This window comes from Ochotona princeps, chromosome 3 (assembly GCF_030435755.1).
Source record: "Ochotona princeps isolate mOchPri1 chromosome 3, mOchPri1.hap1, whole genome shotgun sequence".
Classification (NCBI taxonomy): Eukaryota; Metazoa; Chordata; class Mammalia; order Lagomorpha; family Ochotonidae; genus Ochotona; species Ochotona princeps.
In genome coordinates, this window is record NC_080834.1 from 68,800,219 (window position 1) to 68,826,045 (window position 25,827).

General features: G+C 42.5%; 1 protein-coding gene across 3 annotated transcripts in view; it reads left to right on the forward strand.

Annotated features, from left to right (window-relative positions):
* Positions 1 to 9,968, forward strand: part of NXPE3 (neurexophilin and PC-esterase domain family member 3) — a 39,710-nt gene extending 29,742 nt beyond the window's left edge. For all 3 annotated transcript variants that reach the window (XM_004593251.2, XM_058661821.1, XM_058661822.1), the window contains 2 exons: positions 3,866 to 4,072; positions 8,833 to 9,968. In XM_004593251.2, the coding sequence (XP_004593308.2) occupies positions 3,866 to 4,072; positions 8,833 to 9,383 (758 nt within the window). In that variant the 3' untranslated portion in view covers positions 9,384 to 9,968. The remainder of the gene's footprint in view (positions 1 to 3,865; positions 4,073 to 8,832) is intronic.
* Positions 9,969 to 25,827: the final 15,859 nt, after the last annotated feature.

A 25,827-nucleotide genomic window follows, 5' to 3' on the forward strand; every position in this document is an offset into this window, starting at 1 on the left:
CAGGCACTCCGATATGGGATCTGGGCGTCCTGAGTGATAGTTCAACTGCTGGACCAAACTTCCCAAAGTTAACGTGGACTGCTTCATTGAAAGCGTCTACTTCTTCGCAGGCTTTCCAGTGTTAGGATTATATGTGAATTTTTGCTAGCACCTGTGAGCCCTAGACTATCACAGGTAACATTCTAACCTGGAAGACTCGTGCTCCCATTTGGGGGGTGCTGCTTACGTGAACTCCCCGCTGTCCTGTCCTTTGCTCTTAGTTCTACTGATGATGCCATACAGTTAAGAGTTATTGCTGCACACACCTACTGACTGTCCTACTCATCCCATCCTTAATTCACATGCATCTCTTTTGTTCAGCTGTTTCTAGATAGTTTAGGGAGATTCATCTCCACCTTTTTCTTTTACGTTTTGTCCCATTTTTAAAAAAAGATTTATTTATTTTTATTGGAAAGACAGATAGAGAGGAAGATCCTCTGTCTGATGATTCACTCCCCAAGTGGCCGCAACGGCTGGTGCTGTGCCAATCCGAAGCCAGGAGCCAGGAACTGCCCCCCCAGGTCTCCCACACAGTTGCAGGAACCAACGGCCTTGGGCCGTCCTGGACTGCTTTTCCAGGCCAGAGGCAGGGAGCTGGATGGGAAGTGGAGCTGCTGGGACCAGAACCGGCACCCACACGGGATCCCGGTGCACTCAAGGCGAGGACCTCAGCCACTAAGCCACGCCACCGGGCCCAGCGTTCCCATTTGTAGCCCAAATAGCCCTCAGTCTTGCTAGTGAAAGATGTGGATGATATTCTTTGGCGTAAAAATGGGATTTTAAAAGAGAAACTAAGACATTTTAGAACATTACTTGCAATTATAATCAAAATTGTCCCTTCTGATTTTTCATAGCCATTTTCATATGCAGCCTTCTGCGTGCGTATCTGCCTGTAAGTTTTCCTGTAAACTTTTCCCTTCAGCCATATTCACAGTAGCCACAAAAGTGTGGAACACTTTTTTGTTTTAGTTACTTTTATTCCACATAAATAGTTCATCAGGGGAATGCTATCGATTTAAGAGACTCTTACATCTCAGTTAATGGCCATGCATTCTGAATTCTTAGAAACACTGACTTTGAGAACAACCTCAGGGTGCTTGAAATTAAACTCCTGTTGAAAATCAGGAAATGTTTTGTCTTGGGTGATCATAAGGGGGCAGCATAGGCCCATGCATTTCGCTTTAAAAACTTGTGCAGTGCTGGGCATGTTTAAAGAGTTAATGTCAAGTTCAGTAATTGATTTGCTTTGCTTGACTTAACTCCAGTGGTGAACCTAATAAGCGTTTGAATACAAATGGTAATTGTTTCCTGCGTGGGATATACTTTTCTTTATAATATGCCAAGTCTGCCAAATTAACAATGGTAAAAATTGTAGCTTCAAAATCAATGTAAAGTCTCACTCTAGTACATGTTTTCTGTGGTGCTCGGGTGTCTTGCGGCTCTGGTGGTGTAACCTTGATGTGCTGACACAGTGAGGGAGTTTTGGGCAAGAGGTAGTAACACGGTGAACCCACATCTGATAACGTGTTGGGAAATTGTTTTTGAATAAGCCGAATCAGTTTCTTCTATGCTCTCCTGCCCTCTCCCCATTTTGCTTTCATAATCACATTTGTGAAGCAAAACTTGGAAAAACATCATTTACTTTTTCGCTTGGGCCCTGAGCCTGCAAAGAACTAGCAGAGGACTGAGAAAAAGATTGGATGTGTATTATTTATCAAATAACATGTTTTCTTGAAAGGGAACAAACCACAATTACTTGGAGTAATGGATAATATCAAGAAATCACGTGACCTGAAAACAGTCACAAAGAAGAGACTCAAATTTAATTCTCTGGGTCATGTAAACGTATTTTAAAAGTGTAGTTTAACAAGTAACTATGAAATGACTGGGTTATAATTAAGGATGGACCTCAGGGTATGTCAGGAAGTGATACAAAGTGGTAATTTCTTGGAGATTATAGATTTGAATAATTATAACAAATGAGTAAGTGTATGCTTTCAAGAAAAAGACCAAAAAATAAAAATGACTGATACCGATAGAGATTATTCTTAACTTAAAAAAAAAACTTGGGCCCGGTGGCGTGGCCTAGTGGCTAAAGTCCTCGCCTTCAACGCACCAGGATCCCATATGGGCGCCGGTTCTAATCCCAGCAAGCTCCACTTCCCATCCAGCTCCCTGCATGTGGCCTGGAAAAGCAGTTGAGGATGGCCCAAAGCCTTGGGACCCTGCACCCGCATGGGAGACTTGGAAGAGGTTCCTGGCTCCTGGCTCCTGGCTCCTGGCTTCGGATTGGCTCAGCTCCAGCCGTTGCGGCCGCTTAGGGAGTGAATCATCGGACGAAAGATCTTCTTCTCTGTCTCTCCTCCTCCATGTATATCCGCCTTTCCAATAAAAATAAAATAAATCTTAAAAACAAACAAACTTGTGTTTGTTTACTTTCATTTGATTTAAAGGACAGAGTAACAGAGGTATTTCCCATTAATTCACTCACTCTCCAAAGGCCAGTGTGGAGCCAGACTGAAGCCAGACCTGCCTGGAACTCAGTCCGGGTCTCCTGCCTAGTGGCAAGGCCCCAACCCTTTCAGCCTTACCTGCTGCCTCTCGCTGTGTACATTAGCAGGAAACCAAGTTGGAAGTGGAGGAGGCAGGACTTAACTGGGAACTCTGATTTGGGATATGAGTGGCAGCTATGTCTGCTCCTTTTTTAAAATGCAATTTTTTATACTGACAGCAGCTGCAGGTGTAGAGAACTCCATCTGCTGGTTCTCCCCACACGGCCACAGGTATCCTCAGCAGGAGTACAGGTTTGCATAGTGGGAAGTTGGAGTCAGGAGCTGAGCTGGATATTGAATTCAGGCACTCTGAGAGAGAGGTCATACATGTCCTAACAGCCAGACCAAACACCTGTCCCTTCTAGACATTTGTTTGCGAGAAGCAGTTTTGCGCAGTGATTAAGCATGTGGACTTTGGAATTCACCTGCCCAAATTGGACCCTGGCTTTGCCACTTACTAGCTCAGCCTTGGAATCTTGGTCAGGTTGCTGAATTGTTCTGGAAAGCTGCTGTAGGAGTACATGACTTTGAGGAAGGGTTATTGTGAACATTATGTGAGCAGTATGTTCAACTGCTCCAAATGCTAGTGCACAGTACGTTTGCAAGAGATGTTAGACATCACTGCCAGTTTTGCAGTGTGTAGAGTGTGCTGTATGCTCAGTGGCGCTTTCAAGAGGAGGTGTTGGGGAGTGGAAGGATGTTCAGTCTCTTACTGCAAGATGCCCCGTTGCCTGCACTGTATGTAGAGCTCGACATAACCCTGAATACGTATTGCTGGTGTATTTTTGTATTGGTCATTCTGCAAAAAGACCTTCTGAACCTTGTATACTAAGTAATCCTCTAGACTCTAGATCATCAGTTGTTCTCTGTATTAAGTGGTGGTTCTTAAGGTAAAATCTGATTTTAGGATCCATGGATTAAACTTACCTACTGAGACACAGTAGACTAGTGTTACTCTGAATATGTAAAGTATAAATATAAGGTGCCATTTGCCTCACAGCATTTGAATGAGAACCTGTTCTGGGATAATGCTGGACAATGTGGGTTTGGTAAGGAATTGTTCCAAGTGGCCTCCTTCACTGTGTCCAACACCTCCAAACTCATTTCAGATCTTCTCATTTTTGTACAAAGATTTTTTCTTTTGTATTGAGGGTGTAAGTCTGGAGATAGGACAATCAAAATTTATTGCTCATATGCTGACATATGGTCATAACTGTGTTTCTTGTTGGAGGAGAACTTCTGAATATGTGCAATATTTTCATTTTTCTTTACAGAATCTAACAACTTAGAACTGTTTCAAGGCCCAGGAACTTTTCCTTCTGGTTACTACTACAAAGACCAGTGGAGGCCCAGAAACTTTAAAATGCGCCAGTTCAATGATCCAGACAGCATTGCAGAATGCTTACAGAGAAAAATGGTATATCTGTTTGGTGACTCAACAATCAGGCAGTGGTTTGAATACCTCACCACCTTTGTTCCAGGTTGGTAACTGTTTTTGATTGGTTCCTACATGTGTGAAATCACCTTTGATTTAAGCAGGTTCAGGTGTCTGAAGAAACGGATCAGGTAGGGAAACAGTTACTTTGTGCCGGACTCAAGAGGTGTTCCAGCCCTGGGGGGATGTGTGAGTTTCTGGTCAATAGTGCAGCTGGGCTGTACTAGTTTGTATAGTGGACACATTGGGGTTCATACCAGGGATTAACTAGCTCTGTGACCTTGGGACAAGTCATTTGTTCCTAGGGTTTCAATTCTGTGTATAAGAGAGCAGATACTGTAACTTCAAAGTTACTTTCATTTTAGCATTCTGAGTTGTGAAATAGAGGTGGGCATTCGTATTTTCCTTTTAGCATTGTCTGGTTCAACTCTATAGTAAATTTTACTAGAGGGAGATTTTAGCTCTTGCCCACTGAAATGCATCTTTGTAGCAAAGCCATCCCTGTGTCCCATTGGACCTGCCATTGGTGTGACACTGGAATGTAGCTAGGATCCCACTGAAGGTCCTGGGTACAGCGTCATTCACTTCTTAACGTGTTTCTCTGCTTGGCTGTGGAGCTGCTGGAGGCCCATCCTGCACTCTCAGTGGGCAGTCTCTCTTTGCTGCAAAGTGTTTACATGGATTAGAGAAGGCATGGATCCTGCTCAGCAGAAATAAAGACCCTGCTTTCCAATTCAAAGAACTAGGAAACTTTTGTGGGAACTGTTTTTGATGGCCCTATGTGAGTGGGCAGGGCTTTTCATAAAGTCAATTCCCATGGTTTGCTGTGAGCTGTTGTTGGTGATATCTTTCATCAGCTTTCATTGATCATATCAACTTAGTTTCAGATTTAATTTTTAGAAGGAAAGGAAGTGGTAGGTATTACCCTAGAATGTAGAAAAATAAATTCTTGTCTGTGTTTTTTTCTAGTTGTTAAAGCATGAATTAAAAATCAGGAAAAGGGAAATAGTTTATAAAGCATGATTCTGGGCACACATGGTTTAATGCTGACCAGGCAGGATCTTCCAGGTTCCATAACTGTTTGCTTCGTGAGTTCGAATGACGCAGCTTGGTATTTCCTTTGATAGTAATGATCACACTGACTATTTTCCACTGTACCCTTTACCCACAGAATCTCACCTAATTTAAAAAAAAAAACCGACTGTGTGGGTGTCTGATCTTAATCAAAAGAAAATTGTAGCCTGGGTTTTATTCCATTTAGGTGGGGCTAGATGTTAAGCTAAATAGTAATGAATTAGGACACTCCAGAAGAGAAGCCTTGGACTGCAGGGTGAAAAACTAAAACCTACTGTAAGAAAAATGTAAGACAGCTGTAATCTGCTGCTACTTCTGAAAGACTGATGACTATAAGCTCCACCTGAACATTGCTGCCATGTGGCACCTGTGATAATTGGCACTAATGTGGTGCTTGGGGAGTGTTTGGATTGCCAACACGTTCGTCTGTTCTCTGTTCTAATTCCTAAGGGCCTTTGAAAATATGTCGGGATATGGGTCAGATCATGTTTTTATCATTAGGCATGGGTTGTACAGAATTTTAGGGGAGACACAAGGGGTTCCAGATTTCTGGGCTTTCAGAACATCTCAGAGGAGCTGGAAGTTGAAACAGAACCTCTCAGTGCAACCACTGAAGTCAAAACACTGCTGTCTAACCCTCAGCTCACATTTCAGGTTCGCCAGTGTCCTCCTCATGTCTTACAGTAAAGGGCTTGTTTAAGAATCACATACTGCACTTCATTGTCAAGTCTGTTCTGACTCTTCCAGTCTGGACTTTGAAGACCGGGCTGTCTTTGAAAGTTACAGTCTGCTGATTTGTAGTTTGTATTTCATTTTGGATTTATATGGTGTTTCCTCATGATTAAATATCTACAAAGGGAGAAATAGAGTAGTGAATTCTAAATACTGCTGCTACTATTAAGTGTTCTTATGATGGAGATAGAAGCTGTTTTGTAATATGTGATTTTTTTTTTCAACATGGCAATGGACAAAGGAAATGTAGTAGTATTTTCTTCCTTCCTTCCTTTCTCTTTCTTCTCTGAAGATTTATTTATTTATTTCAAAGTCAGACATCTTTCATCTGCTGGTTCCCTCCCCAGATGGCTGCACCTAGATCACATCTCCCACATGGGTGGCAGAGACTCAAGTACTTGGTCCATTCCTTGCTGCTTTCCAAGGCACGTTAGCAGGGAGTTGAATTAAAAGTGTAGAACAAGGACTGAACTGGCTTCCCTGTGGGAAGCCAGCATTGCAGGCAGTGGCTTAACCTGTTGTACCACAATATTGCTTTTTTTTTTTTTGCATATTATAGAAAGGGATTGGTGTCTTTCTTTTATAATTACAGTTTAAGTTGCTTTGTTTTGTTTTTACATTTTAATTGACAGACAATTGTGTATAGTATATACCAGGTGATATTTTGATATATGTATATATTGTGGAATGATTATGTTAATGTAATTAGCATATCTATCACCTGGTGAGATTATTTAATATGTCCTTTGACAAGTGATTTTTTTAAAAATTATTTATTATTTAACTTCATTAATTACATTGTATTATGTGACACAGTTACATAGATACTTGGGTTCTCCCCACCCCTCCCCAAACCCTCCCACCATGGTGGATTCCTCCACCTTGTTGCATAACTACAGCTCAAGTTCAGTTGAGATTCCCCCATTGCAAGCGTATACCAAACATAGAGTCCAGCATCTTATTGTCCAGTCAAGTTCAACGGCTTCTTAGGTATACCCTCTGACAAGTGATTTTGAAATGTACAGTATTGTTAATTAAAGCAATGATGCTGTGCCAGCAGTCTTGAACACTTATTCCTTCTGAGTCAAAGCTTGTACTTACTGATCAGCATCTCTCCTTTGTCCCTCAACCCACTAGCCTGTGTTGACCACCATTCTACTTCTGGTTCCATAAGGCTGACTTTTAGATTCCACATGTAATTGAGGTCAAAGCAGTATTTGTCTTTCTGTGCTTGGTTTGGTTGGCTTAGCTTACTCACCTCGAGTTCAATCTATGTGAATGGCAAAAAGAGGTGTTTGGTTGCTAATATGTGCTCATTCAAGAGAGAATAGCCCTTATGATACTCTGCTGGCTCTGTCTTCAGACCAGAGAGGGTATACCTAAGAAGCCGTTGAACTTGACTGGACAGTAAGATGCTGGACTCTATGTTTGGTATACGCTTGCAATGGGGGAATCTCAACTGAACTTGAGCTGTGGTTATGCAACAAGGTGGAGGAATCCACCATGGTGGGAGGGTTTGGGGAGGGGTGGGGAGAACCCAAGTATCTATGTAACTGTGTCACATAATACAATGTAATTAATGAAGTTAAATAATAATTAAAAAAAAAAAGAGAGAATAGCCCTTGTCCCAGAAGAAATAATAACATCTGTCAGAAGAATAATCTGTAGCTCCCAAGTTGATTTTTTTCCAACCATTCAGGGCAATCAGAAACATTTCTTGAGGTGATATTTAGAGGTAAACAGGTTATTTTGTTTTTGACACAGAGACATAGATGTAGATAGTGTTACTTTTTTAAAAAAAAGTTATTTGAAAGTCAAAGTTGGGATGGCTCCATGGGCTAATCTTCCACTGCAAGTGCCAGAATTCCATATGGGTACCAGTTTATGTCCCAGTTGCTCCTCTCTCCATCCACTTCCCTGCACGTGGCCTGGGAAGGTAGTGGAAAAGGGCCCAAAGGAGTCTGTCTTGTGATCCTGCACTTGTGCGGGAGATCTGGAAGAGGCTCCAGGTTCCTGGCTTCAGATTGCTTCAGCTCCAGCTGGTGCAGTCATTTGGGAAGTTAATCAGCAGATGGGAGATGTTTCTGTCTCTTCTGTCTGTGTAAACAAACATGCCTTTCCAATAAAAATAAGTGAATCTTTTTTTTTTTTTTTTTTTTTTTTTTTTTAAAGATTTATTCATTTTATTACAGCCAGATATACACAGAGGAGGAGAGACAGAGAGGAAGATCTTCCGTCCGATGATTCACTCCCCAAGTGAGCCGCAACGGGCCGATGCGCGCCGATCCGATGCCGGGAACCTGGAACCTCTTCCGGGTCTCCCACGCGGGTGCAGTGTCCCAAAGCTTTGGGCCGTCCTCAACTGCTTACCCAGGCCACAAGCAGGGAGCTGGATGGGAAGTGGAGCTGCCGGGATTAGAACCGGCGCCCATATGGGATCCCGGGGCTTTCAAGGCGAGGACTTTAGCCGCTAGACCACGCCGCCGGGCCCAAATAAGTGAATCTTAAAAAGAAAGAATTATCTATAGAGAGAGGGAGTGAGCAAACTTCTGTCTGTTGGTTCACTCCACAGATGACCACAGTAGCCAGAGCTGGCCTGGTCAAAGACAGAGCCAGGAGCTTTATCTGGGAATTCTATGTGGATGGCAGGGACCCAAGCATTCTGGTCTTCTTTCTGTGCTTTTCGCAGGCTGTTAGCAGGGAGCTGAATCAAAAGTGGATTAGCTGGCACCCAAATGAGATGTTGACCTTACTCTCTACACCACAATGCTGCCCCCCTGATATTGTTTCTGTTAGTGTTACATTTATGGAGTGACTTAGTAATAACTGTTAGAATAGAGGTCCAGTGGTTGAGAAGGGGGCAGAGAGCAATGAAGTGGGTATTCTCTTTATGTTTGTAGTGTATCTTTTTGTTGTACCTCTGAAGCTATTCCATGAAAAGTAATCAACGTATTTATATTTCGTTTGAACATTTTAATGGAACTCTTTTCCTTGTTTCAGACTTAGTGGAATTTAATTTGGGCAGTCCCAGGAATGTGGGTCCCTTCCTTGCAGTGGATCAGAAACACAGCATCCTGCTCAAATACCGTTGCCATGGTCCCCCCATCCGCTTCACGACTGTGTTTAGCAGTGAGCTTCATTATGTGGCAAATGAGTTGAATGGCATCGTGGGAGGAAAGAATACGGTGGTTGCCATAGCCATATGGTCTCACTTCAGTACCTTCCCCTTGGAAGTGTATATCCGGAGGCTCAGGAATATCCGGCGAGCCGTGGTTCAGCTCCTGGATCGAAGTCCTAAAACTGTGGTGGTCATCCGGACAGCAAATGCCCAAGAGCTGGGACCTGAGGTGAGCCTTTTCAACAGTGACTGGTACAACTTTCAGCTAGACACCATCCTTCGCAGAATGTTCTCGGGTGTTGGAGTGTATCTCGTCGACGCCTGGGAGATGACTCTAGCCCATTACCTGCCCCATAAGCTTCATCCAGACGAAGTGATTGTGAAGAACCAGCTGGATATGTTCTTGTCGTTTGTCTGTCCTGTGGAAGCCTAACCTGCCTTGGAGGAATCCAGAGGAATCGCATTCAGTGACCCTCCCAGTTGACCTGCATTACTGAGAAAGTATACAGGTGACCCTTGTGAGAGACACCTGCTGTTGTTATGTACATTTCAAGTGGAGCTGGACTCTGGTGACTTCTCAGGAACTTAGAAAATGTGGTCACATCTGTGTCTACCTAGGGTTGTTTTCCAATTGACATAGCCATGATAGAAATCTTATTAACAGCATCTATGCACTGTATTGCTCTTGTAACCAGAGATGCTAATGAGTGTATTTAAAGTAGCTTCTCTTGGGGAGAGAAATTAATATGCGAAAGAGTATGTGAAGCACGTTCTGACTTAAATGGAAGGAACTCACTTGGTTGTTGCTGGAGTGTTCATAGCTCATCAGCTGTATGGGAAGTGGAGCACAGCTGCCTGGATAACACATGGTCTGTCTCCAGGGGTGAGCTGGAGAAGGCAGCTAATCAGGCACCTGTGAACACACTGGCTCTGTTGTAGGAGTCTGTCTTGATGATCTACTTGTTCTGAAATACTTGAAAAGGCCAGTGTGCGTAGTCAGAATTCTGTAATAAGAATGTCAGTGGGGCCCGGCGGCGTGGCCTAGCGGCTAAAGTCCTCGCCTTGAAAGCCCCGGGATCCCATATGGGCACCGGTTCTAATCCCGGCAGCTCCACTTCCCATCCAGCTCCCTGCTTGTGGCCTGGGAAAGCAGTTGAGGACGGCCCAGTGCATTGGGACACTGCACCCGCGTGGGAGACCCGGAAGAGGTTCCAGGTTCCCTGCTTCGGATCGGCGCGCACCGGCCCGTTGCGGCTCACTTGGAGAGTGAACCATCGATGGAAGATCTTCCTCTCTGTCTTTCCTCCTTTGTGTGTATCTGGCTGTAATAAAATGAATAAATCTTTAAAAAAAAATCAATGATTTTCTGCTTTTATCTAGAAAAGAAGTTAAAAAGAAATATGAAAGCAGTACACGTAAAATTTGTGCTTTGAATTGATATTTGCATTGAATGATTCTTATTTGATTCAGCTACATTTTATGTGATGAAAACGTATCCTGGAATAACTACTTTTGGATCTGAAAAAGGGAAATTTGTAAATGGAAATTTATTTCTATGTTCTTAAGCTTGAAGTTCAAGAATTGACTTGTATTATAAAAGTTGTGAAAGTTTCCTTTCCACTGATTTTAAATGTTTCTTTTTTGATTGTTATTTTGAATTATATACCAAAACCAGAAATTAAAATATAATTGTAAATTAATTAGCTATTAAATCAAGTAAAGGTTTTTCTTGATTTAAGTATAAGGATAAACATGTTCTCTTATGCTTGGAACTTAAAAGTTGTATTCCTACTAACTAAAAAAAAATTGAATGCTGAATTTTATTTAACTTATCAATTCTAAATGAGTTAAAATTAATTTGAAATGATTTACTTAGTACTCTTTTCTTTTTGAGCCATAATAGATTACAGCCTATTATTGCCCCTAAGCAGACATGTAAGAAAACTTGGGAAGCTTTTGTGATGCTTAAAACATGAAGAATATGGCTTTAAAAGAACTGGTTGTAAAAAAAACCCTGTATGTTTGACATAGAATACAGGATTTTGAAATTCATCCTTTGCAGTCTTTGAGAACCACCCTCATATCTATAAAGTATTTCATGGGGAAGAAAAAATTTTTGAGTCTGAAGAGGAGCAAATGATTAAATATATTGAGGTAGCTCAATTTTACTGTTTTTTTAAGTTTTAGTATATGTAAGGATCATTTCTTTAAAAAAGGGTTTTTTTTTTAAAGATTTATTTATTTGTATTGCAAAGTCAGATATGTACAGAGAGGAGGAGAGAGAGAGAGTAAGATTTTCCGTCTGATGATTCACTTCCCAAGTGACCTCAATGGCCGAAGCTACACTGATCTAAAGCCAGGAGCCAGGAGCTCTTCCGGGTCTCCCATGCAGGTGCAGGGTCCCAAGGCTTTGGGCCGTCCTCAACTGCTTTCCCAGACCACAAGCTGGGAGCTGGATGGGAAGTGGGGCTGCCGGGATTAGAACCAGTGCCCATATGGGATGCCCACACGTTCAAGGCAAGGACTTTAGCCACTAGGCCACGCTGCCGCCCCCCCCCCCCCCAATTTTTTTTTTTAAAGATTCAAAAATTTTTTTTCCTTGAAAGAGCTACAGAGAAAGATGGGGACACACACACACAACTCTTTCACTTGCTAGTCCACTTCCCAAATGGTTACAATAGTCACAGCTCAGTTCATCTGAAGTTGGGAGACAGGAGCTTCTTTGGGGTCTCCCATATGAGTGTAGGAGCCCAAGGAGTTGGCCATCCTCTGCTGCTTTCCCAGGTCGTAAGCAAGGAGCTGGATTGGAAGTGGGGCAGCTGGGACTTGAAACAGAGCTCAAATGGGATACCAGTGCTGCAGGTGGAGGATTAGCTAGCTGTACCACCCTGCGACACTGGATCACTCCTAATATTTAATTAAAAATGAAGAATTGGGGACCACGCTTCCAGGAGTTACGGAATGAGCCTTTGTAACAAGTACTGGGTGGTTCTGCTGAAGTGGTGCATATTCTACACTTTGAGAACTGAGGGAAATACCACTGCTTGTCTGTTATTTCAGGGGTTTGTCAGTAACTTACTCTGATCATGCTCTAGTGGCATGGGTGATGTTACCTCCATTTTGTAGATGAAGAACTCAGGTTTGGGTTTGAACAATCACATGCAAGAGTTCACATTCCCTTTCAACTGTAACTTGTTACACTTCAGTAAAGCAATTTTTTCAGAGTCATTAAATGTGATAAGCTTCTCCTGAAACATTTAAAGCCAGTGTTACATATTATGATTACAAATTAATAGTTTTAGATATGTTCTCAATGATAAATATAAGGGGTGTCATACTTTTAAAAAACTACAACATCCAAAATTCTTTTAACCTGAATGTAATGAATAGTAACATGTGAGGCTATGTTCTTGCATTTTTGGGGTAAGATTTATTTATTTATTTATTTATTTTGAAAGATTTTATTTGAAAGGCAGATTGTAACAGAGAAGCGGAGAGAGAGAGAGAGAAGGAGAGAGAGCAAGAGAGAGGTTTTCTATCTACTAGTTCACTCCCCAAATGGCTGAAATGACCAGAACTAAGCTGATCTAAAGCCAGAGCCAGGAGCCTCATCAGATCTCCTATGTTAGTGTAGCAGCCCAAGAAATTGAACCACCCTCTTCTGGTTTCCTGGGTTGTAAGCAAGAAGCTGGATTGAAAGTGGAGCAATGGGATACAAACTGGCACCCATATAGGATGCCAACACTGCAGGCAGAGGATTAGCTTGCTAAACTACCACACAGGCACAGATTTTTTTTTTTAAGGTTTTTTTTATTTTTACTGCAAAGTCAGATATACAGAGGAGGAGAGATGGAAAAGAAAATCTTCGATCCGATGATTCATTGCCCAAGTGACCATAACGGCTGGAGCTGCACCAATCCATAGCCAGGAGCCAGGAACTTCTTCAAGGTCTCCCAGGTGGGTACAGGGCCCCAAGGCTTTGAATTGTCCTTGACTGCTGTCCCAGACCACAAGCAGGGAGCTGGATGGGAATTGGGCTGCTGAGGTTAGAATCAGCACTCATATGGGATCTTGGCACATTCAAGGAGAGGACTTCAGCTACTAGGCTACCACGTCAGGCCCAGGTTCGGGTTTATTTGTTTAATTTAAGGGCAGAGAGAGGCAGACAGAATGAGAGAGATCGCCCATCTGCTGATTCATTCCCCCAAAGGGTCCCAGCAGCCCGGGGTGGGCCAGACTCAAGCCAGGAGCCAAGAACTCCGTCTAGAACTTTTACAGGAGTGAAAGAGATCCAAGTACTGGGTCCATCTTCCACTGCTTAAGAAGTTGGATCAGAAGTGGAACAGCTGGGACTTGAACCAGTGCTCATATGGGAGTTTGGTGTTACAGGTGGTGACCTGTTCCACAATGCTGGCTTCTTGCAGGTTTTTTAGCCACGGTTGCAGAACCTAAGGCACATCAGTTTGTTAGGTGATGCAGCTGTGGATTCAACCTACTGCAGATCAAAAACCATTTAATAAAACGTGCTGGAAATGTACAAGCTTTTCTTTATTTTCTTAACAGTATAGTATGACACCTGTTTACATTTATTTTGTTCTTTGGTATTGTAATCTAGAGGTGATTTAAATTACATGGAAGGATATGTGTGCAAAGAACATACCATTTTATTTAAAAGTTCCTTTTGATTTTATCTGGAGGATGGAGCGATCTCCCAGCAGCAGGGGCCCAGGCTGAAACAGGGACTTCACTCTGGATCTGCATGGGTGACAGGGACACAAGTGCTTGGACTGCTGTCCTTTGCCTCCCCAAGTATACATTAGAACAAAGCTGGATGGGAAGCAGAGTTGGGACTGAAGCAGGCCTCTGGTACGGGATGTGGATACGCCAGGAGATTTCTAACCATTGTGTTGAACACCTGACTCTGGGTCATTTTAGATAAGGAGTTTGAGCATCCAGAGTTGGTAGAGGTCTTCTGGAACCAATCCCAGTGGATACTGAGAGCGGACTTGTGCGATCATAAAGAATATGGCATTCAGATCTGTGTCTTTTATTTAACAGAGTATAAATAGTTTTGTATGTTAGTCTTCATAATATCACTATAAAGTTGACCTGATAGTCCTGCAGGTTGTGCTATCATTTGGGTACAAATTGACCAGTATGGCTGGACATGTAAGCTTCTAATAAAGTATGAATAAGGTGTTAGAACTGTAATTTACATATACTTCCATTGGATTAAAATACAGATTTTTATTTTGGAGCAGCAGTATTTAACTCAGCCAACTTTATTTAAATGTTTAAACTATACACTTGCATTGGATTAAAATAAAAATCTTATTTAGGAGCAACAATATTAATTTAAGTGAATATCATATTTCAGATCGCAAGTGATTGCTTGGTGCTTTGTGAAAGGGAGAATCCATAATGTGCAGACCCTTGTATGCAAATCACATTTTAGAGAAGTTAATTTATCAAATGTCATCTTTAGCAAATGCCAAACAGTCCTTTGGTTTTCCAGTATCCACTTTATCATTCTGAATAATCGTAATTTTCGTAAGTACTACTTGACTGACAATTCCTGGCCTCAGCTGGTAAGTTTCACATTGATAAATCAGAGTACTCGGTAAGGATAAATATGGTAAATCTTCACATAGTCATGTGTTAAATGCCAGAAATGAGTCTGTTTCTGGAACCTGTGAAAGGAAATGGAAATACATTTTGAACAGGGAAATCAGCACTCAAGGGGAATGGCAGAAGTAATCCTTAGCTCTTCCCCCACTGAAGCGTCTGCGCTGTACTTTATCCTTGTGGGATCTGGGTCAAGCCAGCTTTTTAATATTAGCTTATCACTAATGTCAGAATCCTGAACTAGGCATATTCCAGATTTGTGTACAACGAAGTCTCCACTCACTCAGTGTTCAGTAAGTAAATAGGATTTCCGAGTTGCTGTTTGTTCTCTTTGATAGGGGACCATAGTTTCTGAGTGATGGGGGCTGCTGGGAATCCTGGGAGACTGGGACATACGGAAGATAAAAGAGTTGTTGAGCGCAGCACAAAATTCACATCCCCAATCTAACGTGTTTCTTGGAAGTGCCCTGAGATTTTCCCTTTATGAAGAGCATGAACTCGTGTGTGTCTAATTTCCTTTTTAATGTTCTGTGTTAAGTGAGAGGGCGTCTCTGAGGTGTAAGGACCTGTTGAGTAGTTCTGCATGCCCCTTCCTACTGGAGGGCCCGACAGCCATCATTTCCTGGCTAATTACAAAACTGGATTGGAACAATGTCAGAAGATGAATTTTTAAAACTGGAACCAGCTGAAAGGTTACAGTAGCACGTTTCCCACAAGGAAAACAAGTGACAGAAAGTAAATGTCCAGGAGAAAGCTTTTCAGGGCTGTGCAAGCGCTTGTTTACTGTTTGAATCGTTCCTTCTTCATCCCCCTCCCCCATAAAAAGTAAACCGAGGTTCCCATTACGAGGCTTCTTCGGCAGGCAGATTCAGGATCCTGTATTTTGTCAATGAAAAGCACAGGCTTCAGACAAGTGCTGTAAAAGCTCCACTTCCAGACCGCCCTCCCTAGTCCCAGTCCAGGCCCACATTTAGGAGCTGGCTAACGAGGAGGCGGTATTCATGGGCACATTTTAAAAAGGTGTCCTTGAAGAAAAAGGGTTTAGTTTCTAGACGCTGCCTGCCTCTGATTCCGCCTCGCGGTTCCAGTCCAGGTCTTGGAGCTGGCCGGCAAGGGGAATGTCCGGGACTCGGGTCGGTACCTTTTCGGTCTGGGAATTTCCAGGGTGCAGAAAAAAATCCACGAGTCTTGTCCCCGCCGCCCCCTCGCCACCCCCCCTGCGCGGTGCCCACGCACCCTTGTCGAGCGAGGATGACCGGGTTCGGTATTTCACGAAGCAGATTCTTAGCTCCCCGCCCCCCCGGCCCGTGCTCCCATGGCCAACCCTATAAAGGGAGCAGGGGCCTGGGCCCGAACCTTCTGCTGCCACGGGGTCGGACGGCGAGTGCCTGGAGCAAAAAGCTGCCTAGATGCTGCTTATCATGTAACCTCACAAGGAAACTGATCATCCTCAGACTCACGTACTTGCCATGTTACCGCTGAATACTGCTGGAAACAGTTGATTTGCTTTTACGCATTTGTAAGACTTGATTCTTCAGTCATAAAGGTACATTCTCATTATTTGATATTTAGTCGAAAAAAGTATCTGAAATGCTAAATACCCAACACCACCCTCCCCTGACCTCCCCCCATCCCTTTTCCGTTTCTGGTTCTTATCCCCGAGTCACTTTCTGATGTCTGAATAATGGTACTTGCTTTGGGGTGAAATATTGAGGGGCAGAAGTTTTTGGGGAAAGAAATCTGGGATCTGTTTAGAGTTTGGTGATGGCATGGATGGTGTCTACCCTGGAGACCTTGGAAACACTAAGATATTAGTGCCAGAGAGGAATTGGAGGCGTGAGTGTAGCATAAATGCAGTGTAACACGAAATCTGTAGTCTTAATGTGGAACTATGATTCCCACAGAATAGAGGTCTCCTGTTCGGTCTGCTTTGTGGGTTTAGAGGTATGCTTCCTCACGCAGGGTAGTTGTGAAACTGTATGTTTATGGGAAAATGTAGTTGAGCAAGTTGAAATACTTTGTAACCTGTCCTTATTCACTCTTACAAAATTAAGATCTATGAATGACTTTTAAGTGAATGAATGAAGAAAACCTGGACTCAGAGGACTTGGCTGGACCCCCTAGACTGAAAATAATCTGACTGCAGTGTGCTAACGGCTTTTGTGAGAAACTGAGCTCATTCATATGGGACAGAATTTCTCTCCGCTGCAATTACTGAACTGGCTGTAGTGATGGAAAGAGTTGTCGTAAGGAGAATGACACCTATTATGTATATTTTAAACATTTGCTCATAAGTATTTCATTGGTTTAAATCTGGTGTCTAGAGAAAATACATTATTTGGCTGGTGAAGTATTTTTTGCCTCTCCTAGAAGGTTATTTAGACAGAGAAATTGCCTAGGCTTATTCACCACTCTGAGTAATTCTGATAGAAAACAGGACTGACCACGCAGAACACTGAGTAAGGAAGATATCCCTGAAATATGTATTTATTTGTTTTATTTTGGCACTACCACACCTCTCCATCTCTTGTTTACATTAGCTTACTTAGGCTGAGAAACGGCAGTCAGCTTGGGAGGAGCTCTGGACAGAGTCACTGAGGGGCGAGATCTTGCGGCTGTTTGAGGCCAGCGAATTGCTCCTAGGAATCCCGTGTTCCTTTGGCTCCTAGCTGGCACTGATCTGGTGGCCTCTTAGTGGCCCCTGTTCCTCTTCCGGGTTAACAGGAAGGTCAGAAGGATCCAGGCTGAATTCTGCCTTTTGGCTTTTCGGGCCTGATGCTCCACTCCCCAGAGTTAGAAGGGCACTTCTCTCTAATCACATAGTATTTAGGTGTTATCTGAGCCTTACTGAGTCAAAGTGGAGAGTGGGATGTTTGCTAAAATTCTTGTGTTTATTAACCCTTTTTCTTTCTTTTTTTTTTTTAAGATCTATTTATTTGTTTAAAAGGCAGAGTTATAGAGAGAGGGAGGGAGGGAGACAGAGAGAGGTCTTCCATCTGCTGGTTTTGCTCTCCAGATGACTACAATAACCATGGCTGGGCCAGGCTGAAGCCAGGAGGCAGAAACTTCATGTTGTTCTCCCATGTCAAGGGCTGCAACACTCAGGCTCTTTTTCTGTTCTCCTAGGCACATTAGCAGGGAGCTAGTTTGGAAATGGAACATCTGGGACTCAAACGAGCACCCATGTGGGATGTTGGGAATATCCCAGGAAAAAGCCTGACCACCATGCCACAATGCTGGCCCCTAACCAAAGACATTTTAAAGAGATTTATTCATTTATTTAAATGCAGAATTACAGAGAGAGGAGGAGGGAGATGGTTATTCCATTTGCTGGTTTGCTCCCCAAAAGGCCACAATAACCATGCTGGGCCAGGCTAAAGTTAGAGGCCAGGAGATTTTTCTTCCAGGTATCCCATGTGGATGCAGAGGCCCAAACTACCATGGACCGACCATTCTTTGCTGTGTTACCAGGTGCATTATTAGGGAACTGGATTGAAAAGTGGTTTCGAACCCATGCCCATATGGGATGTAAGTGTCACAGGCAGTGACTTAACCCACTATCCACAAAACTGGCTTCTTAACCAATTTTTAAAGTTACCACTAAAGTACTCTGAACTTTACTTATAAGCATTTAATTATGGTTTGTTGTGAACTAAGATTGTTTGCCTGTTCAGTTTGTTTTTAAGGACATTTTTTGAATTTCCACTGCTTTCCAAGGGAGGAGGACACATAAGCACATCTAAGAGGGGAAATTCAGCTGTCTGCTGACTTTCGGGTTATGTAATTTCTCAGGGGCCCTGACAGCCTCTAGTCTCCTCACGGTTTTGGTGAAGAGTTTCATTAAATGATGAAAGCACTTCCTGCCCCTTGCACTTGGGACTGTCAGTGAGGTAAAACACTTTCCTTTCAAACTTAGTGAATGAAACTATTTTCCTGTTGTGGGGTATTAGTGGATTGTGAGTGAACAGGTTTAGACGTTTGGGGAGCTAACAAGCAAGATCTCATTTGATCCTCATCATAGCAATTGAGGCAGGTGTAATTAGCTTTTATTGTGTAGTTGAGAAGATTAAGGTTCAGGATAAGGAGATGGCTAAGAGGCAGAGCCTGGATTTATCACCAGCCCACCATGATATGAGCACAGACCACAGTGGGGGAGAATCAGTTTCTTTCCCAAACTCTGAATTTCCAAAGGTCCTTCTTTCCTACTTGATGCTCGGCCACCGCCTACTCCCACCTCAGACTTGTTCTAGCTGGTAATCACCGCACAACCCCTCATATTTTAAGAAGACCCCAGGAAAATTTTTTTGACTTCAAAGAGTGAAACAGATGGTGGTGGCTGGGTGAATGTTTTGGAGAGAGGCATCCTTTTACCTATTAGCCACTTGTGGAGACAGAAGCAGGGATTATAGAGGGAGGTTTCCTGTGCCTGTTTAGCTTGCACAGTGCTGGGAAGCTGAACACTGGAAGAATGTTCCTAGTCAAATCACAGGTGGAGGACCCGCTGCTACTGTTTCTGAAGAGGGAATCTCAGGCACCTGACAAACCCATTCACTAGTTCTCTGCCATCCCTGCAACTGCAGACTGAATTAATGAACCCCTTCAAGTATCTTCTGTCAGAGAGATTCCCCAAGAGAGAAATTTGCATATTTTGCATCTCTGGTGAGTTAAAAAAAATCTTACCAGATTGGTTCCTCGTTCTCATTTCCTATAAGTTGTATAGCATCACATGAGTAAAAGTATAAATCTATTTGGTTAGTTAAAAATAAAACACTCTTGAATTAAGCAAGAAATGTAAGATTTGTCTTTTACAGCAGTGCTCCTCAGTTACTGGGCTTTTTTTTTTTTTTAAAGATTTATTTTATTGGAAAGGTAGATTTCCAGAGAGAAGGAGAGACAAAAAGACCTTCCAACTGCTGGTTCATTCCCCAAGTGGCCACAAGGGCCAGAGCTGAGTTGGAGTTTCTTCCTGGTCTCCCACATGGTGCAGGGTCACAAGGCTTTCAGCCATCCTCTACTGCTTTGCTAGGTCCAAACCAAGGAGCTGGAAGGGGATCAGGACACGAGCCAGCTCCCATATGCGATCCTGGTGCATAGAATGCGAGCATTTTAGCCACTAGGTTACCATGCAGGGCCCTGGGTTACTGGAATCATCTGAAGATGGTGTTTAAGTACAGATCTGTTTTACAAGTTGGGGTGGAGCTGTGATCCTGCCTTTGAAACAAGCTTCTAGGTCGTGCTGATATTACTGGTCCAAGATGCATGCTTTGAGTAGCAGAATTACAAGGCATATGAAGTTTCAGTCAGTAAGAAAAATCAAGGGTGATTTTCTATATAGACATACTTCATTATGTTATGTGTAAAAACCAATTGCCATGATTGTATTAAATCATGGTAATACTGCATTGTTTGTAGGCAAATATAGTGAATATCAGAATTCTGTTATTACCTCGATGTTATACAATGCCAACTTGTAGATATTTGGAGACATAGAAAATGAATTTCCTTTAACACTGGAGCGCTTTTGGATGCATTCTAGCACTGAGCAGCGTGTATCTTCAGTCTCTGATTGCTTCAAGTTCTCTTTTTGCGAGAGCACACACTGTAAAATGGCAAATACATTAGCTCTTGCGTTCTCAAACAGGTTTATAACTGAATCTTTGGGGGAAAATGTTAAACATTATGATGGTTTGTGGCTCTGCAACAAGTCAAGAGTGTGTCTGTGATAATAAACTTTTGTGAGTGAATCATTAGGAACAAAAGTGTCTAAAAAGGTTTATCAGGTCTACTATAGTGAAAGAAAGTCAAGGCACGCTGCTGTAAATACTCCACAGATGAGGCCAGAGACCTGTTTCTCTGATGCTTTGGGTCATTGTGTCTTGCTTTGTGTCTGCATCATTGCCACGAATTTTTAAAAGTACTGGCTTCTAGGGCAGAAATGATTTATTTTCTTCATATTTCCTTATTTCATGAAAGATTTTTGTATGATATCTTAAAAATTTTAAACATGTTTTAAGATTTGGTAAAGTATACATAGCAAAAATCTCACCATGTCAACTGTTTCTAAGCATGTAGTTGGAGTAGCCTTAAGTAATTGCAAATTACTTTGCAACCATCACCGCCCTCTATTACCAGAAGTTTTTCACCATCTCAACTCCATGTTCATGAAGCAATATGAATTTAATGACTTTAAGTGCTTTATGTAAGTTGAATCATACAGCATTTAACCTTTGTAACTGGTTTATTTCATTTAACATTTTCAGAAATCATATCACAGCATGTATCAGAATTTTCTTCTTTTTTAAAAAATTATTTTTACTTGAAAATAAGAATTGGGATCCCGGCATGATAGCATAGCAGCTGAAGTCCTTTCCTTGAATGCGCCAGGATCCCATATGGGCGCCGGTTCTAACCCCGGCGGTCCTGCTTCCCATTCAGCTCCCTGCTTGTGGCCTGGGAAGATGGCCCAAAGCCTTGGGGCCCTGCACTCATGTGGGAGACCCGGAAGCAGCTCCTGGCTCCTGGCTTTGGGTTGGCTCAGCTCCAGCTGGAGTGAATCATCAGAAGGAAGATCTTCCTCTTTGTCTCTCCTCCTCTCTGTGCATCCGTTTTTCCTAATAAGAATAAATAAATCTTAAAAAAAAAGAAGAAAATAAGAATTGGGCCTGGTGTGATGTCTCAGGGGCTTAATCACTACCTTGCATGCTCTGGGATCCCATATGGGTGCCAGTTAGTGTCACGGCTGCTCCACTTCCCATCCGGCTCCCTGCTTGTGGCTTGGGAAAACAGAAGATGGCCCCAACGTCTTGGAACCCTGAATCTGCATGGTAGACCCAGAAGAAGCTTCTTTTTCCTGGCTTCAACTCAGCTCTTGCCATTGAGGTAACTTGGGAAATAAGCCAGTGGACAGATCTTTTTCTCTGTCTCTCCTTCTTTCTATAAATTTGCCTTTCCATTATAAATAAATAAATCTTTAAAAAAAGAGAAAAGAAAGTAAGAATTACAGAGAGAGAAAGGGAGAGACGGAGAGATCTTCCAACAGTTGGTTCATTGGCTAAATGGCCACCTTGGTCAGAGCTGGGCTAGTCTGAAGCCAGGAGCCAGAAGCTTCTTCTGAGTCTAATATGTTTGTGCAGAGGCCCAAGCACTTGGGTCATCCTTTGGTTTTCTCAGGCCATAAGCAGGGAGCTGGATTGGAAGTAGCACTGCCAGGACAAGAATTGGTGCCCATATGGAATGCTGGCACCATAGGTGGAGGATTAGCCAACTATGCCACTGTCCTGGCCCCAGAATTTTCTTTTTATTAAAGATTGCATCTGTTAAGGACACTTGAGTTACCTTTTTGTTACCGTGAATAACATTTATGTGAGCATAGAAGTTACAAGTGTTTCAAGTCCCTGTGTCAGTGCTGTTGAGTGAATTTTCAAAAGTGGAATTGTTGGATAATATGGTAATTCTCTGTTTAATTTTAACTGCCATACCATTTTTCTGTAATTGCTGAACCATGACAATTACTTTTTTCTTTTTTAAAGATTTTTATTATTATTGGAAAGCCGGATATACAGAGAGGAGGAGAGACAGAGGGGAAGATCTTCCATCCGATGTTTCACTCCCCAAGTGAGCCGTAATGGGCTGGTGCGCGCCAATCCGATGCCGGGAACCAGGAACCTCTTCCAGGTCTCTCACGTGGGTGCAGGGTCCCAAAGCTTTGGGCCGTCCTCGACTGCTTTCCCAGGCCACAAGCAGGGAGCTGGATGGGAAGTGGAGCTGCCGGGATTAGAACCGGCGCCCATATGGGATCCTGGGGCTTTCAAGGCGAGGACTTTAGCCACTAGGCCACGCCGCCAGGCCCGACAATTACTTTTTAATTCATTTTGTGCAGTGATTGTCAGAGCGCATAGATAAAGCTGTAGCTCATGAGGTTAACAGAAAATGATTTCAGAATTAATCTGTGGAGTGATTCAGCAGCAACAGCTATTAAAACAACCTCTGCTTCAGAATCACGTGTCTGCAGACTATAGAGCACATGCTTGTCAACAAGCACATGGGTGGGACCGATTCCTGCTGACATCACACGCTTAGATTCCCTATTTTTGTGTTCCATTTGAAAATTTGACCCATTTGCTATAGATTTATACCTTTAGAAGGAGACTTGCTAGAGATTTTCAAGGGCCAGAACTCCTGAGGTGATCCACAGATGTGGCGTGAGGGCCTGTGGATGAAGATGAATTGAGAACAGCTTGAGGATGGTTGTGAGTTCCATTTTTACCACCCCCCTTTCCTCTGCAGCCATTCTCTCACCTCTTCAGTGTAGCATGTGATATTCCATGGATGTATTATTTTCTAACAAAAATAGCTGTGAAAGCTACTATGATGGCTGTTAGACCACTCTGTTTGGAGTCTCTGCTAAAAGCTAAGGAAGATGAATTTAATGGGAGGTGAATGGCAAGGATTAAACTGAAAGATCACTGGGCAAGGGTGCCCAGTCCACTCTTAGCTTCTCTAATACTACAATGGATGAACTAGGTCTCTGAATGCTGGCAGAGGTGGCTATACTATGGACCTTCTCTGCCTTGTTCCTGTGCACTAATGCACTAATGCTTCTTATCTTTAATTAAAAACAGCCAAGGAAAAAAATTTGATTTGTTTACCTGTGGTATTGAGTACTATCCAGCATTAAGATAACAAAGGGTTTGTTAAGTAGCTCTAATTAAGAAACTAGAGCATTATGACTGAACTGCAGCCCAAGTGTTTGTAACAGGCAATAGTGGAATGATGGTGAGGGCGTGTTCCTTTACCCTACACCTCAGTTAGGTTTGTCAGTTCTCCACATTTCATGGCTGTTCGTTTTTGAGTGCTTTCTTAAAAATGCAATTAGCCTTTCTGGGAGGTTTCCTAGTGTGGTGCGAATTAAAGTTGCGATCCTTTCCTGAAGTTGTACAGGACAAAAAGGGCACAGAGTCTCCCTGGAGCAGATTGCCAATAAAGAGTAAGATGCAGTGGCAGGAGCTGTCTGAGAAAGTGAATGTGAGAGGAAAAAAAAAATTAAAGAACATGTAAATCAGAAGACATAAAAGACTGGATCTCTTAAAAATGGAATTTATGATTGTTATAAAAAATTGATCTCGTTGCCTCCCCTACTCTCCTTGCCTGGTGTTCTTGTTTCTGATTGTGATGTTTCTGCCCTCTCAATCTCAAAGCCCGGGAGTACCTCTGCTTATGCCTCTCACTTTGTGTTCAGTCTGTTTCCACTCCTATGGGTTACATATCTGAAATATCTCTCTACACAATTCCTCCTTCCCCATTCCCATGCCCAGCATGTCAGTTCTTCATGACCTGTCACCTTTGCAAACTGTCATGATCACCTCTCCCCATGCTGCTTCCGGCATGTTTTCACCTTGTTCTAAAAGTCTGAATGTCTTGCCATCGTTAATCACCCCCAACTCCAGCATTCGGAGGAGCATTAGATTCCACAGTTGACTTCTTCTGTGTTCTCTTCAAGTTGGGCTGATGGTGCAAAGACAACAGAATGCTTTAACAATCAGGTGTAAGTGCATCAAAAACTGGCTGTTGATTGTTAACTGCCATCTTTGAGTATATACTGGGCTCCAGGGGTTGGGCTGGTGTGTTTGAGTTTGTCCATTCAACCTAGATTCTGATGAAACTGTTAATATGCCTTTTTAAAATAGGTGGATAAATACTTTAAAGCTAGAAATTATTGTGTGAATGGAGCTGCCCTAACACAATACCAAAGACTGAATGCTAAGCAGGATTCATTTTCTCATTGATATGGAGAATGGATGGCCAAGTTCAAGGTGTTGGCAGGTTTGGCTTTTTTGCAGGGCTCCTTGACTTGTTTGTGGCCACCTTCTTACTGTTCTCAGATGGGAGAAGGAGACAGGATTCAGTTTGTAACAAACAGAATTTTTGAGGATGTGAAAACAAGTCATAGGAATTTATATTGGGTGGTTATAGAGATCCATGGTTATTGAGCAGCTGACAGCAAGGAAATCATGGCTTTTCCTAAACAAGCTTCTACCTGCTATTAAATGTGATGGTAGTGAGAGGGCACTCCAGGGCATGGATATGAATCATTTGGAATAGGAACTACTAGGATTTTTCTGTAGTGAAATGAAGGAGTAGAAAAAAATCAAATCTTTAAGTCCTCAAGAGATTTCTGGAAAAAATGAGAGACATGAGGGCATGGAGGGAATCTGATAAGCTGGCTATTAGAGTTGTTGATTTTACCCTTGGTGATAGGGAATTAGAATTCAGAAAAAATAAGCCGGAGCCACAAGTAGAAACCTGGAGTCTTTATATAGGTCACAGTTGGCCCTGTGGGAGTAGGAAGGCTTATTCAGAGTTCAAAAAGAATAGGGGACAAGAATTCCAAGGTCCTAAACTGCTTTGTTGTAACACAGGTTTGGAAGATTGTAGGGAACTTTGTAGGTCCTCTCCAGCTAAACTAACATTTCTGCCTTTCTTCATTTAACTTTGCATTGCTTCTCTTCATACTATATGATTACCACCTGGAATTGTAGGTATTGCTATGTGAATACTGTATTTCTTTTCCAGTAGGATACAACTTCCATGAGGGTAGGCATAGCCTGCCTTATTATTCATTACTGTAGTCCTTGTAACTGGAAGAGTATGTTAGGTGCTCAATATGTAGTTTTAGTGATTCTGTGAATATGTTAATTTTTATTAGTAGAATTTAATGGATAGTTTGCTGGATATTGTTTTTTAACTTAAGCTTTGCTCTTCAATGAATGTTGTTTTGATATTGAACATAAACATATTTTTTAGAATCTCAGACATCTAACATTAAAGTCAGTTTTCTGTTTGTGCTTAATTTGTGTTTTACCCCAGTTAAGATTATGCAGTTCCTCTTCTGCTACAGCATTTCCTCATGTCATGAAGCTTAGGTAGGTGTGACTTTCTTTAAAAACCTAGGCATATTGGTAGTTTGGTTACTCTTACTAGATTCTCTATTCACATCTCTCTCTCCTCTCTCTCTCTCTCCCTCTCTCTCTCTCTCCCTCTCTCTCTCTCTCTCTCTCTCTCTCTCTCTCTCTCTCGGTTATTGTTATTTGTGCAATTCTTGGTGTCTGCCTGATCTCTTTTCTGTTACCATTCCCAACACATTGTGCCTTATGAATGATGGCAATCTGTGTAAACATAGGTTGTCTGTTTATCACCTTTCTCCATGTTCTTCTGGAGGACTGCCAGTCATGGCTTTGTGTGGTAGCATTGAT